This window comes from Haliaeetus leucocephalus, unplaced genomic scaffold, assembly GCF_000737465.1.
Source record: "Haliaeetus leucocephalus isolate CR32 unplaced genomic scaffold, Haliaeetus_leucocephalus-4.0 Scaffold0, whole genome shotgun sequence".
Taxonomy (NCBI): Eukaryota; Metazoa; Chordata; class Aves; order Accipitriformes; family Accipitridae; genus Haliaeetus; species Haliaeetus leucocephalus.
Window position 1 is genome coordinate 10,272,819 of NW_010972436.1, and position 15,826 is coordinate 10,288,644.

The 15,826-nt window shown below is 38.4% G+C and overlaps 1 protein-coding gene across 2 annotated transcripts in view; it reads right to left on the reverse strand.

Moving 5' to 3' along the window:
- Positions 1-15,826, reverse strand: part of PIP4K2A (phosphatidylinositol-5-phosphate 4-kinase, type II, alpha) — a 113,585-nt gene that overhangs the window by 32,874 nt on the left and 64,885 nt on the right. For both annotated transcript variants that reach the window (XM_010580556.1, XM_010580640.1), the window contains exon 4: positions 959-1,111. In XM_010580556.1, the coding sequence (XP_010578858.1) occupies positions 959-1,111 (153 nt within the window). The remainder of the gene's footprint in view (positions 1-958; positions 1,112-15,826) is intronic.

Genomic DNA, 15,826 nt, shown 5'->3' on the forward strand with positions numbered 1-15,826 from the left:
TCAATCCCAAGCACCCCAAAAGCATGCTTGCCTCCCTTCCATTTCAAAAGATGCCTTTAACACTGCTTTTACAATAGAATCAGTATTAAAAAAAAACCAAAAAAACAACAACAAACAAAAACATTGCAAGACAAAAAAATAAACCACCTAAACCAACAACAAATAAGCCCCAACCCAAAATGTCCTGAAGTCTTTACCTGAAATCCCAACCCATGGAAGTGAGCAGGAAGATGGAAAGAAGGACAAAAAGCCCCTTCCACTGGATGTCATATTTTAGATGATTTTTAGAGGCTTTTCTGGTTTCTGTAGCTTTAGAGCGTATTCAAACAGTTCTGGGGCTAAGAAAATTAGCACTGATTTTATTAAGGCTTCTCATATTTCCCCAGATCTGCTCCCCCCTGTGTCATCCACACAAATTATACACTAGCACAGTATGACAGCTACCAAGGCCGATTTGAGGGATCTCCACTGTTCACTTTTGACTTTACTGTTACCAATTTTTCATTTCTCATACAATACCACTTTAATTGTTTGAAATCCGTTGTTAGTGAAACACAGAACATTCAGTGATCAGACCAGGAAGAAAGATCACCTGCACCATTCATCTACATGTACACAGACATCTCCAAGCTAGCCCAGAATAAAGCAGATTCAAGCCTGGGAGTCCACTAGCTGAAAGAAGGGCATCTTCCTAGTAAGGCAAAGGAGCTTATGGCCTCCAAGGTAGTATCTCTGTATTGTGTAGACATATCACTTTACTTAAAGCTAGCTTAGATATTCAGAAAAGTGCAGCCTTGTGAATTGCAGACATACAATAAATTGCTCATGCAAAAGGGAAAAAGTCTGAAGTGTCTCTTTTTCCATAATTATTCACTTAAAACTTCTAACACTCTAAAAAAGATTAGCATTATAATATTTAAGAAGAGATCCCACACCCCGATAATAATTAGCATACTACCTGATGGTATTTCTTCAGTATGTTGTGCATTTCCGCTACATCTTCACTTGTTATAGTTTTGATGATATATCTTTTGTCGTAAGATGTATGAAAGCGGGCACCACTGCGTGCTTGGGAATCATTGGCAAGGGGTGCACTTCTTGTCAATGAATTCTGTCAATTGATTTAAAACAAAAAAAGCATCAAATCAGACAAAAATATGCAACTTTTAATTAGAACAAATACAAACCATTTACATTTATTTTTAAATCTTCTTCAGTACATCTGCACCGAGCTGAATTCTGCAAAGCACGTAATCACAGACCATGTTATCTTGACAAATCACTTCAAAAATACTCTGAGAACAAAAGAATGTTTGGGGGAAGGTGTTGCCCATCAGTGGTTCAAAAGTCATTCTCAACGCTGAATGAGAATTTATTGCACTTTGTTATGTACATGTTATCAGCTTTTGGGGAGAAAACATACAGTAATTAAAAATCCAAAAGGAACACTGTATTACAGTTATTGCAATAACTGTAAATAGAGGATTCATCTGTAGTAACAGTATCACTTTAAAACTGAGCAGGATTTGCTCCTGAGCCCATGTGATCTGGTACCTAAACAAGATCACAGCTAGATTTCTGAGTTCTAGTACTAGAGCTATTCCAATAATTTAATATCTAGTGTTAAGCAAGTGATATTATTGTACAGTACCTCCTCTTGTAAAATACACCCACCTTCCTACAGATTCGACAGGGGAAGATTAGTTAATGACTGTATAGTAGTTAGAAGAAAAACTGCTAGAGATTAGTGACCATTTTTAGACTGAAGCCTGAGACTACTTGCACTTCGACAGTAGCAAAAGAAGCCTTCTGCTTTTTTCAGAAAATAAGAAGTATTCAGATTAGATTTCTTCATATTTAAAAACAGTAAATATAAATTAGACAAAGTATAACTACTTGCTTTTGGCTGGAAACATATTTATTTACCAGTAAGAGTTTATGCCAATTGTTACATACTTGAATTACACCATTATTTTTTTTTAAATAAGTAGTAACAGCAGCAGCACAGTCATGAGAAAACGTAACAATGCTCTTACACCCCATGTGTACTTACATAAAAATGGACCATACTCTGAAAAGGTTAAGCAAGTTAATTACAGACTGCTGGAACACTTCCATGTTTATGAAATAAACTTGCAGTACCCATTTGGTATATCCCTACTAGTAGCAGAAAACTCCAGCTCCTGCTATCATTCCTTATTGTACCATACTGCACAAACAGCTGTTGCTAAATTGAAATATACTTTCCCCCTCTTCCATACTGACATAGTGTAACATTCTCCCTGCTAGAAGAAAAGCCATTTTCACAGAAAGTTTTAATAAAATTTTGTATATAAATGCAAATGTTGCAGATTGCTAAATAGCAAAAGTTCAGCTCCAGCAGCTACAGAATATGACATGTTTGTGTAGTTTGATAAGGTACTATGAACTAAGTCACAAAACCGATTTACACTGGAAGAATAATAATGCTTTCAGAAAATAATTACAAATAGGCTCAGTCTACCACAACTAGGTACCAAACCCACAACATTTTATTTTTATAGAAGCTTGTCTTATTTGGAAGTTTTACCATTGATGAATCTGTTCACAAGCTCTATGGACTTCAGCAGGAGCTGGACACACAGATTCAACCCCAGTGACAGAAGGTCAGTAATAAAGTAATAACCTCAACCAAGAGATAAGGGCAACTAGAGCCCAATTTAAGAAGGCACTTGAACACATACAGTTATGTCTCCATATTTTGGAGACCTATTGACTTCAACAGGCCTTCACAGCATAGGTAAGTGTTATCCCAAATGCGGGATGCTTTCTGAAATCAGTTTAATATGAAATAAAAACATTTTCCCACAAGGTTACTTTGTTCAACTGAAATACGCAGGAGTACTAGAAATAACAGTAAATCACCTAAAAACACACAGCTCTACAAGGTCTTACAAGAATGAAAACCTTAACTATGACAGGTAGGAGAAATAAATCTTTGCACACTTCTCCCTCTATATTTCTAGGCTTGTGCAATGAACTAGAGTCATTACTAATATCTATGATAAAAAGTGATGTCTTTCTCCATTATCCTCTCTATTCACTAAAGAAAGAAAGGGTGTGGGTGCTTCCCTAATGTTTATAAATAAACAGTTTTTCTAGACTGATAGAACAGAGCTTTAGGGACAACCAATGCAGATTCAATTCCTTCTCTGCACTGGCTTTTGGATAGCCAATTTTAACAGATGTGAGTCCTGATACACCCTCGCTCCACATGGTATTTAAGATACTAAAGAAGGGAATTTAAGTATTACTGCAGTTTTCTTTACCTGTTTTCAGATGTTTCCTATTCAAATTAATTTCCCTCCACTCCACCACTGAAATGTTTTTATGTACTGATGAAGTCTATTCAAGAGAACAGGTATCATCATAAATGGACTGAATTTTCCTAATGCTACACTTGATGTCAGTACTCTGTTAGTTTTCAAACTGATTCATGAATAGTTAGTCGTAGAAACCATCCTCTGTAGAAACCCTCTCTGTTCTAGAGTCAGGACTTGTTTCCAGGGCATATATTTAATAGTTTAAGATGAAGAACTGATAATCGAAGTTTTAAAAAAATTGTGCAAATTCAGTTACCTTCATCACAAACTAGAAAATATGATGTAACATAATAATTATTTTTAATTCTGAAAAAAGCTAAAGCATGGGTAACTGTTAGTGTATGCAGTGAATTAAACTACTGCTAAGTTATCAGGCTGTAATTCAGTTAGCAATAATTAAGGTTACTGGGTAATTATTTGTTATTGTTCCCAGCAGAAAAAAGTGCATTATTCTGAGGTTAACTATTGCAATAAAGCAGTAATCACAGTTTTCTGAATGTATTTTTCCCATAGAACCCTAGTCTCCAAACTATATGCCATGTGGTATAAACCTCAAAAGCAATTAACCTGGGGGGAAACTTAAGTCGTTTTGCTGTAAGAAAGCTGCAAAAAAGCGTACTTGCTAGTCTGCCATCGCACCTCTGAAGTAGGAGGCAAAGACGGAAGATGGGAAGGAGGACCTGAACTAGCATTATTCTCCAAAATTTCAAATACTCTTAAGGTATATTTTAACATTTTTCACCAAAAGGCTTGTCAGATTTGAGTGAAATTCAGACCTGGTATGAATTAATTATCTTACTAGCAATGTCTTGACTGAGATACAACACATGGCAGATACTTTTTCTATGGACTTTTCAGTTGCTGAAGCTCAGTTATTAATTCTGTGGCCAGAAAGGGACAAAAATAACCACTTTTGACTTCGAACCTTCTGAATGCTATTCATATAACCATCTGCTTTTTTACAGTAAATCTGTCTCTTTTTGTCTTTATAAGCACTATTTGCACAGGAGAGCTTTTCTAAGTTGTAGGCCTTAAAATAATGTTCTTCCTGCTTTCCATGAATCTCCTGCCATCCCATCATTAACCAGGAATAACTAGTATATAGGAATATTTATGTAGCAACCCATCAAAACAAACATAAATTTATTCAGATTTCCCCCCCCCCCATGATGGAATACGATGTGGGGGGGAAACATAGTGACAAAGGATGAGGAAAAGGCTGAGGTACTTAATGCTGCCTTTGCCTCAGTCTTTAATAGTAAGACCAGCTGTTCTCAGGGTACCCAGCCCCCTGAACTGGAAGACAGGGAATAGAATGAAGCCCCCATAATCCAAGGGGAAATGGTTAGCGACCTGCTACACGATTTAGACACACATGAGTCTATGGGGCCACATGGGATCCACCAAGGGTACTGAGGGAGCTGACGGAAGTGCTCACCAAGCCACTTTCCATCATTTATCAGCAGTCCTGACTAACTGGGGAGGTGCCAGTTGACTGGAGATTAGCAAATGTGATGCCCATCTACATGAAGGGTCAGAAGGAGGATCTGGTGAACTACAGGCCTGTCAGTCTGACTTTGGTGCTGGGGAAGGTTATGGAGCAGATCACCTTGAGTGCCACCATGTGGCACATACAGGACAACCAGGTGATCAGGCCCAGTCAGCATGGGTTTATGAAAGGCAGGTCCTGCTTGACCAACCTGATCTCCTTCTATGACAAGGTGACCTGCTTAGTGGATGAGGAAAAGGGTGTGGATGTTGTCTACCTGGACTTTAGTAAAGCCTTTGACACCGTTTCCCACAGCATTCTCCTGGAGAAACTGGCTCCTCATGGCTTGGACGGGTATACTGTTCACTGGGTAAAAAACTGGCTGGATGGCCAGGCCCAAAGAGTGGTGGTGAATGGAGTTAAATCCAGTTGGCGGCCGGTCACAAGTGGTGTTCCCCAGGGCTCAGCACTGGGGCCAGTTGTGTTTAATACGAGGGGATCGAGTGTACCCTCAGTAAGTTTGCAGATGACACCAAGTTGGGAGGGAGTGTTGATCTGCTCGAGGGTAGGAAGGCTCTACAGAGGGATCTGGACAGGCTGGATCGATGGGCCGAGGCCAACTGTATGAGGTTCAACAAGGCCAAGTGCCGGGTCCTGCACTTGGATCACAACAACCCTATGCAGCGCTACGGGCTTGGGGAAGAGTGGCTGGAAAGCTGCCTGGCGGAAAAGGACCTGGGGGTGCTGGTTGACAGCCGGCTGAATATGAGCCAGCAGTGTGCCCAGGTGGCCAAGAAGGCCAACAGCATCCTGGCCTGTATCAGAAATAGGGTGGCCAGCAGGAGCAGGGAGGAGATTGTCCCCCTGTACTCAGCACTGGTGAGGCCGCACCTCGAGTCCTGTGTTCAGTTTTGGGCCCCTCACTACAGGGAAGACATTGAGGTGCTGGAGCGTGTCCAGAGAAGGGCAACTAAACTGGTGAGGGGCCTGGAGCACAAGTCTTATGAGGAGCAGCTGAGGGAGCTGGGGCTGTTTAGTCTGGAGAAAAGGAGGCTGAGGGGAGACCTTATCACTCTCTACAACTACCTGAAAGGAGGTTGTAGAGAGGTGGGGGTTGGTCTCTTCTCCGAAGTAACAAGCAATAGGACAAGAGGAAATGGACTCAAGTTGCACCGGGGAGGTTTAGATTGGATATTAGGAAATATTTCTTTACTGAAAGGGTTGTCAAGCATTGGAACAGGCTGCCCAGGGAAGTGGTTGAGTCACCATCCCTGGAGGTACTTAAAAGATGTGTAGACATGGTGCTTAGGGACGTGGTTTAGTGGTGGACTTGGCAGTGCTAGGTTAATGGTTGGACCTGATGATCTTAAAGGTCCTTTCCAGCCTAAATGATTTTATGATACTTGATGAATTTAAAAATATGGACAGCATAAGTAATAAGAAATTCTGACTTAAAAAGAAAAAACAGCTGTTACACTAAGAATGAATCAACCAGTACTCCTTTTATCATGCTTCTTTCATTTCAATTCAGGCTCGACAGAAAAAAAAAAAAAAAAGAAACTAGTCAGATTCAAATAGAAATTAATAGATTTAGTCATATTTTAAATCAAGTGGAGAAAAACTTCTGAAGTCACTGACTTTTTACTGATTATTGTTTTTTCCAGCAATAGCTTTTTTTCTAATGGAAATGAATTCTGCCTGATTGCTAACTATAATGACAAGTTAATTTGCAAATAAAACTATCATATTGAAAACGTTGCTAACAAGAGAATATAATGCATCCGTAGATGATTATTTAGCACACACTTTACTGTTTCTTAATGCTTTAATGGGTTAGAAATGGTGATGCATTTATTTTTTAGTAGATGGCTATTTTATTATTAGTAATCTATATCAAGCTTAATTAAGAATGCATACAGCTATAATTTTACCACATGCATATTAATTTGTTAGAATAAACCAACCAACTTTATGCTAAGCAGCACCTTTCCATACATGCACAGGTAACTCAAATGCCCACTCTACAATAATGACTGACTAGTAATAAATTATAGTTTAAGAACAGATGTTTAAACATTGAACATGTTTAAGATAAAAACAACCTCGATTAAGCAACCTCTTTGACGTTGTATTTTCACTAACTCTCCACTCCTGTGATAACTCTCTCAACAAAATGCTCTCTTCAGATACAGAATGTGGTTTCTTTGAACTCTGAAAGAAGGTGGAACATGGAGGATAACTTTGTTAATATTACTATTTAGTGTGTTTTCTTTTGATACTTGCATAAGTTAATAAATAAGTATGGTTTAAAAAGCTGAAAAAATAAATCTAATTACATCATATTGTGCTGATTACTAGTAATTGCATTACCACTTTCTTATGCTGATAAACGCATGGCTGAGTTTGTCTGTGGACAGTTTCATTTGTAATGGTTAACTCTCACTTTTGTGAACAGAGAAAAGTTCAAATTCCTTCTAAAGTAAAGCTTCCAGGTACCATGCAAAATACCTTACCTCTCAACTATACTAGTTGTATTTGTTTACAGTTAGAAATCAGTCTTCAATACATATACTGTTGCCTGATTATGACAACAATGAATCTTTAAGTAAAGAGATGACAAGAATTGGCCTGCACTGGTAAGTCATCATTAGCAAGTAAGATCAAGGAACAGCTTCACTGAAAGGATAAAACTAGAAGAATTTAAGGGCTTCAAAGAGGAAACAACATGGCTATTTAAAACCACTAATACCCTTCCCTTTTTATGGAGGTGAAGCTAACTTACCTGTTTGACCCAGACTGTTAAGTAGAAACCAAAACATTTTGTGCCCCATTCAACCCTGCCAAATACTAATAAATTAATAGTACATATATTAGAAGTGAAGAGATTCTTTGTTGGAAAATGTTTCTCTTGTAAGTTAAGACACAAAATGGTTAAGAAGGTCCTGCACTTAAGCCACTTCGAAGCACAGCCACTAGTAAACCTATAACTGATAAGAAATCTCAGACAAAAATATCAGTAACACCACACGTGACATCCAATGTGCACTTTACACCACAAAGACTGTGGAAAGTTTGTGGGGTCTTTTAAAATTAGACTTTAGACATATCTAGATAAGTAAAAAAGTTTTAACTTATTGTGGGGTTATCTAGCCCAAGTTTCTAAGTCAATCATCTTAATGCAGACAATAATAAGAAAGTTATGCAGTAGTGCTCATCAGACAGACTGAAAATACACATTTATTTGAATTGTACTGCTCTGTAGTTCAGACTGCTATTGGATGCACTGTATAGACTCGTTTCTTACCCTCAAATGCAGTTTTGTGAGACTGTACATGGTAAAACACTCCTATGATCCAGATGACTTTTGCCAGAACGCACAGATACATTTCAGTGATGATTTGTACAAAAAGTGAGTAAAGTAAGTTGTACTATAGACATCTGTGCACAAACGCCTTGGAAGAAAAGCTGACTGAACCTGTCTAAAGAGACCAGTGTAGGGCTTTTCTTCTGCTTCCTTGTTCAGCACTAAACTCAGCTAATGGAGACCCATTGCCGTCCCCAGCAACAGTATCTCCTTCTTAGGTGAGGTGTCTGTAGGGTACTGGGAAGGAAATAACGAATGAAACTCAAGCATCTCCCCTTTCCAAAAGGAAAATGTAAGCCGGGTTGAGGGAGGGTGAAAGGAGAGACAGAGAGAGATAGATCATGGCAAATACCAGATTGAATTCCCTCTGGTGCTGCTTCTTAATTAGGGGAAGACTAAGTGGAATATGAACAGATGGGAAACAAGCCACTCCTCACTTAGCACAGATCTATGAGCCACAAAGCCAGAACAGGGATGATATCCTTCAGATACAGACAAAAAAAATGCCCGGCTCTTACCCTCCAAAAGATACAGGTTTGATGATCTAACAACCCTTTCACCCTCACTTACTGCTACTACATAGCACTTCCATATTGTGTCAGGAGCCAGTGGAGCACGTATCTAGCTGTACAATGTTGGAGCATTAGTCATAATAAGTTAATAAAAATCACCTGCTTATACTACAGCCTTAGTGAAAACAAAACTCAGAGAAAAGAGGGTCACACTGCCCTGTCCCCTTCAGATTTTCCCAGCCTTCTCCAACTCTGCCACGGTGTGCCTCGGTCCTCTGGCACAATTAAAACATCTGTCAGCCACACATACCCTGTTCCACTTAACAGCTTCACTTAGCAACTCACTGCAAGTCTCCTGCTCCGAGAGTGCATGTTCTGCCAATTCCCCATTCACTTCTCATTTGTGAAGTTTTAATCTTGTGCCTGCTGTTTTTTTGGTCTCAGGAGAAAGAAAAGGTTTTGTACTTTTAAAGTGTGAATACTTTTATGAGGTCATTTAAAGACTACGCTAAATTACTTGTGCAATTACTTATACAACTGAAGACACATTTAACGTGCCAAGCTCAGAGATACCTCTACTAGATAAATTTCTCTTTCATGGAGAAATTTCTACCTCCTCCTCTCTCCCAAATAGTTTTCTTCTGAGAAATTACTGGCTGGAAGTCTCACTGCCTTTACATAAATCAATATTAAAAACATCACCTATATTGCACTGAGTAGCAGGCAACCAGAAATACTCATCTGGTCTTCAGTGCTGAGAGGCTACAAATCACAAAGAATTTGTCCCATACCACAGAATTAATTTCTGATAAAATAAAAATACAGTTTTAAATATAAATGGGTAAAAGCTACACCACTTACTAGTATTTCATTTCCCAAAGAGTACTTGATACAGAAAGTTAATCGGCACACCTAAATTACACATCATCATTTCACCCAAGAACAGCATATTCTTCAGCAAATTCACGGAAAGGTTATTTAGTTTTACTATAGATCCACTCTCTTCCCTCAGCAGCTCCACTCTCAGCAATCTGTGCAGAGTTTTATTTCCTACAGTAAATATATATTAGGTAAAGAAAAAGTTTTTTTCCACAGGTGGTCTTAAGATGTGATCCACAATTCTTTGAAGTGAACAAGAGCTTTTCTGGACCCTTCAACAGAATTTCATAAACTAGAATCCAACACAACACCTACCCATCAGAAGCCGTTTCATTTCATGCAGCCATTCCTAAACTGAATTCCAGTCTCTGGTTTTGGTCAAGGTACAACTTCCAGAAAGGTAGTCTTGATTTTTCCAACCTCAAAAGACCAAGATTTGCCACTGTAGTTTTTCTAGTGTCTAATAATTTGTGTTGCTGAAAAGGTGAGTCTAACTTTCAATTTGAATTATTTCCTTTTCTGGTCATTCCTATTTATTGTTTCCTGAAGTATCTAGTATTGTTCTTCTGCAAGGATACTCACATACTACTTACTTCTCAACTCTAAATTTTGCAAGTGCAGCGGGTCAAACTGTGACTCCCCCACAGGGCTTCCTCTGTGTCCTTAAATTCCTTTGACGCCATTTTTCTGTATTTTTTCTATATCCAAACTTTCAACATCCTTTTTTAAGATGACTAGCACCAAAATTATATATAGTATTAGCTTCAGGTATAAAATAAACAGATGTTAAAAAAAGTTAGAGCTCTTTCTGGTCTTATTTTGTACCTTCCAATTTATCCACCCAAGGGTGCAGTCACTCCTTCTAGTCAGGTGCTCACACTAGTGCTAAATTCTTGTCCTCTTTGACCTCTTGTTCATTCTCAGAGCTACTACCTCCCTGAAGACATCCTTCACCTCTGTAGTTCTGCACTCCTTTTTATCCATATAGCTATTCATTTGACTATTAAAAGGCATCTCATCTGGACAGGCTCAGAATGCCAGGCAACCAAAGTGGTTTTTGTACAAAATCCTTATCCTTATCCCACTTTGCCATTTGGACAGATTTTGCATCTTTTGCAAGTTTTCACTATGTGAAATGTCAATTGCTCATTGACAACTACATTTTGACTGTTGTCATTTAATCATCTATTATTTACATAATTTTTATTTTTTATTATAAAACCCAACAATAATTGGCATTTTAAAAATCAAAGTCACAAAATATCAAGCCAAATACTTTGTAAGAGGCATCCTCAAGAGTCCTTAGAAGCCAGCTAAAACACCACCTAATGCTCTATCCTTTGGAAGTCTATTTTTACCTTGCACATTGGTCAATAAAAATAGCAGCCTATTGTTATTAAGTAACAGGAATGATATTATTGATAATGTTAGTTATACCAACACCAGATATCAAAAAGAGTAAACTGATTTCCAGAGAGACTTTGGTTGTTTCTAAGAGCAACAAGTTAAGCTGTTTGGAGCTATTTTTTCCAAAAGAAACCATTTTTGTGAGGAAAACACATGGAGCAGAGCCACTAAAGTACAGGAATAGCTTGTCCCCCTGCTCCCTCCATAATTGCAAGCTATATTTATAACTGGCAAAGTACTGCCCTCCTCTTCAAAGATGAACTGCTGGTGAGGCTCTTCCTCCTCTGCCCACTTTGCTTAAAATGTTCACAGCACGGATATTTATCTCCACAGTGGGAGGCCAAGGATTAGCCACAGCCTCCAAGAGGGTGGAGAGATTTAAAGGTCAATTTAATTAGCTCATTCTAATCTCTTACACATCCAGTGTAAATGTCATTGTTTTCTAACTGCTACTTTAGCAGACAAGATTATATTTTAGAAACTTTGAACACGTGAACTATGTGCTGGATGTAATACAAATACTTCATGTAACTAATCTAAAAAGGGAGCCTAATAAAAATTGTCATTGAGTCAGAGCTTTTCCTAAAAAAGAGAACAAGGGCAATAGGAAAATTCTGGTGCTAAAGCACTGAGAGCTTCAGAAGAACAGTAATCTTTCAAACTGACTGGCTTAACAGCTTCTCATTGATTTAAATCTTTCCCATTTCGCGATGTCTGGACAAAGGCAAACAACGGTTTCTGGTACTGTGATCTCATCCAAAAGTCGTGGAATGCAAAAACGAGCTTCACAAGCCCAATGTACCCTAAAGACAAATCAGATCACATCCCAGGCTATTTAAGAGTGCCTCTGGGCAAGCTCCGCATGAAAGAATAGGCAAAAACAAGTGCACAGATGATGCTCTGTGATGACTGAAATCATAGGTCAGTGTAAAAGCCTGGCAGTGGTTCATCACTGTTGGAGAATTACATACACACGGTCTGGCTGTTCTTCTGTGACAGCAGTTACAGTGGTGCTGCCTGGCCCACGCACAGCTTCCCATGAAGACAAGCCTGCAGCTCCCCCCAACCTTTTTTTCTTTTTACAAGACCTCAGCAATCATGGATATGGATGAATTAGACCTGGATTACTGATTAAGAAGCATATCAGAGAGGCAGTGTCATACAACTGGACATAAATGCTCCAAGTTTTTTTGCTGGAATTTGAAACAAGCAGCCCACTTCTGGGATGGTTCAGGACACTGTTTTGCCAGTGATTTCTAGAGAGAAGAGAAGTAAAGCGGTCGTGTTTTAATGTAACAACAAAGCACCAAACCCAGAGATGTCTGGTTTTGTCATATGGCGACAGGTAGAGAAGACTTTTGGGTTTACTTTGTATGCTGGCACTGTGCACTCTACCGTTGCCATTGAGCAGGTTCACGTCTGGAAACACTGATGAGGAAATGTCATCAGGAAACACTGATCTTTGACACTGACGCATGCTTAAGAAGTCTGGCATGTAGCAAAGCATACCTGTACAGTATTACAGGTACATACTTTACATATGGTAACATGTTACAAGCACATTCAGTGGTATGACCTCCTCTCGCCTTTGGCAGCTGTATGGACAATACTGCATGACGATTTCTTGAGAGCCCTGCTTTTGAGCTGACAAGAGACCTACAGTGAATGTCATGGGACCTCCAAAAGATGAAAACAGGACAGCACTGGTCCTGTGGTGCACCTGTCAGAAATATCGAGTCCCTTCTATGATCTTGTTAAGATGTGGATGTACACACTCTCACTTTGAACATCTATGAACGTTTATAAGCAAATTGCATTCAGGGAGTGATTACTGTGGTGAAAGACATGAAAAACTTTGACAGAGGAAGGTGAAACACCAACTTTTTCTTTTTTGCACTGAGCTATCCTTCCAGGAGAAAGGTTCCTTTTCTTCATTAAACTCTCATCCAACCAAGACAACATGTGATTCTCTCCTTAATCAAGTTATCCTATTGAGCCTGTAGGTCTGGATTTGGAGCTGTCAGCTTAAGGCATGCACTTGCTTTGGAAAGAGTTAGGGCTCTTTTTATGGGAGCCTGTCCTCTTCAGCCCTGCAAAGCTTGGCTTGATGCTTCACTTTCAACGGCTATCATCATATGAGCTCAGGGAGTGCCTATCAGCTCATTTTTTTGATGTTGCCAGCACATGCTAAACTACTTTTTTCCTAGTTTGAATACCCAATTGTGAATGATACTTAGTTTAGGCAAGAAACTGCTGAAAGCAAAGCAAATTAAATGCTTTTTCTAGGGAAAACTAAGAGAAACTGGGGGTTAAAATTTCTGTTGCCATACATACTAAGGTTAAGTCCCACAGTCGCTAAATTTTTATCTGGGCTCACACTTAAAGCACCAAATCCTAGAACATAACATTCAGACTGAAAACTTCACTTTTTACATGCTGGAAAGACCACAAATGCCACAGTTTTCCTTAGTACAGCTGGCTCCACACCTTCGTACCACTACTGCCTATGTCCACATCAAATAAGATGTCAGCAGTTCTGAAAATCTTGGTGCTAATGTCCATTTGGGATCCGCAAACTGTATACTCTGCTACAGGAACCTCATCTGACAGATGAGCTCAAGAACTTTTCATGCACTGACAGGTGACCTACCATGCTAAAATGACCAGCACAGGTATTTTCTTTTCAAGACAGTTCTTGCTTCCAGGATTTTTTAATGCATTTTAATTAAACATTCAATGAAAGGATCATGTCTTAGGAATAAGATCCAACTCCTAATATAGTTGTTGCTGACATATTTATTGCTAACCTTGTTGTCTGTGGTTTGATGCTAGAGGTGGCTCATTCCTTCCCAAACCAAGGGCCAATAAATGGAGGCATGAATTTCAGTGCAGAAGCACCAGCAGAGAGCTCTGATTAATATTTGTTTGTCTGAAGAAACATATAATCTTAGATTGTAAAATAGTTTTTAAGCTCTTAATACGATATCTTAGGATTGGATAAGTCACACAAAATGAGCAAAAATAGTAATAGGTTGACAAGAATTTAGGTGATCTGAAGTTTAGATACTTAAAAAGAAAATTATATTAAAGGCTGACCTCTGAAAAATGGACCTAGAACTTGCATTATTTTCCTGATGCCATATTAGACTCTGGACTATAAATCTGTCTGTATAGAAAGCTGTGAGAGATAACGAAACATAAGGAGACATCCATGTCAGGAGAAATGAAAGATACTGAGTTCATATTTTTTTTATTAGGGAAATTGCTTAAAAGCAGGAATTCTCAATTTTCATTTTAGATTTTAATCTTTTATAAGGAAAAATGCACATAGAGAAATAATAAGCATCTCTAAATTAAAAAGAACTTATAGACCATCTGCTAAAAGTTCTTTATGAATTCTTTGTCCTGTACAGAGAACCTCTACAAACTGCTCCAGCGGACAGGCAAAGTCAGATCTGAGCATGTCTCCTATTACACTAAGTACTAAAACTTTAAGGGAAATCAGTTGTGCTCACCCCCGTCCCCAGCAGAAGTCTCATTAGGTACATGGGGACATTGGTGCCCTCTGGTATGAGCAATTGTATTTTATTGGGCAAGAACCCAGTCTCCCTCTTTTGCCTAGCAGAATCCAGATGTAGGATTCAGCAATAACTTTAAGCAAGAACAGATGTGTTGGAGCATAGTAAAGTTTCCTTTTCCAGAGCAACAGCAGCAGAAGCATTTGTAACAGTAGTAGAGCCTATTTTTCTAGAGTTTGTTGGAGGGCGTTAAGCTAGCTGCTTGCCTGTTAATCTCTCATAATTTTGCAGTTTACAGAAGCTAGTCCTATAATTCTTCTGACAGAATTGTACTCTTGGATTTTGTACGATAAGAAATTATGTCAACCGAGTTGAAAAGAAACTCTGAAGTTACAACAGCTACTCCATATACTTTGGGAAAAAAAGAGGCCTTTCTGTAGAATAACCTTTGCAAAACCAATGTCTACAGCTGAGGGGGAACACAGAAATTAAAAATTAATTTAGATCTGCAGTGAGGAATTTAATTTGACATCTGTTTTCTAATAATTTTTTTTCTTTTCTGCTAGGAACAGTTAATGCTCTCAAGTATTTTCCTGTCAATGTTACAAGGATCTCAAGAGTTAAGGAGTCTTTTTCAATGAAATAAGAAGACACCAACAAAAATACAAGACCAAGATAATTTACCCTATCAAGGCAAAATCTGTCATTATTTAATGCTCTGGCTTGTGGAATTACTCTGACACTTTGAAAATCATCTTCATTCTCAGATCTGTATGTACTTACTTGTAACATCCAACAGCACAATGCAAAACAATAATCTCTTTACCTTTGACGATTTATAGTCTGTGTAAGCGGTTAAAATGGTTTTAAAGTTTTTCCATTATTCAAATGCAATTTTGATTCATACTAACTAATAATCACTTGTGTTCTCCTTTCTAAGCAAAACCAGCCAGACCATTTTTTAATTTGACGCAATAAGTATCTTAGTAATATGTGATCACCAAGAAGGAAGATCAGGATCATAATAAAAGATTTTTTTGACATAAGAACAAAGTTTCTTAATCTAGATTGAAGACTTAATTTGTCATAACAAGTTTCTATAGGCGATCTTTGAAGGTTTAACTAACTCAAGGTTTAACTAACTTCATACTGTGTTTTCCACATTGCTGTCCATAGTAAAGAACAAATCACCAAAAAACCCCACTCAGTATTAGCAACCACACATGTATGTCCATGAAACTTTAATCCTAGCTCAGTACTAATCAAAATGTCTCTCAGAGATGCCCAACTAGCTA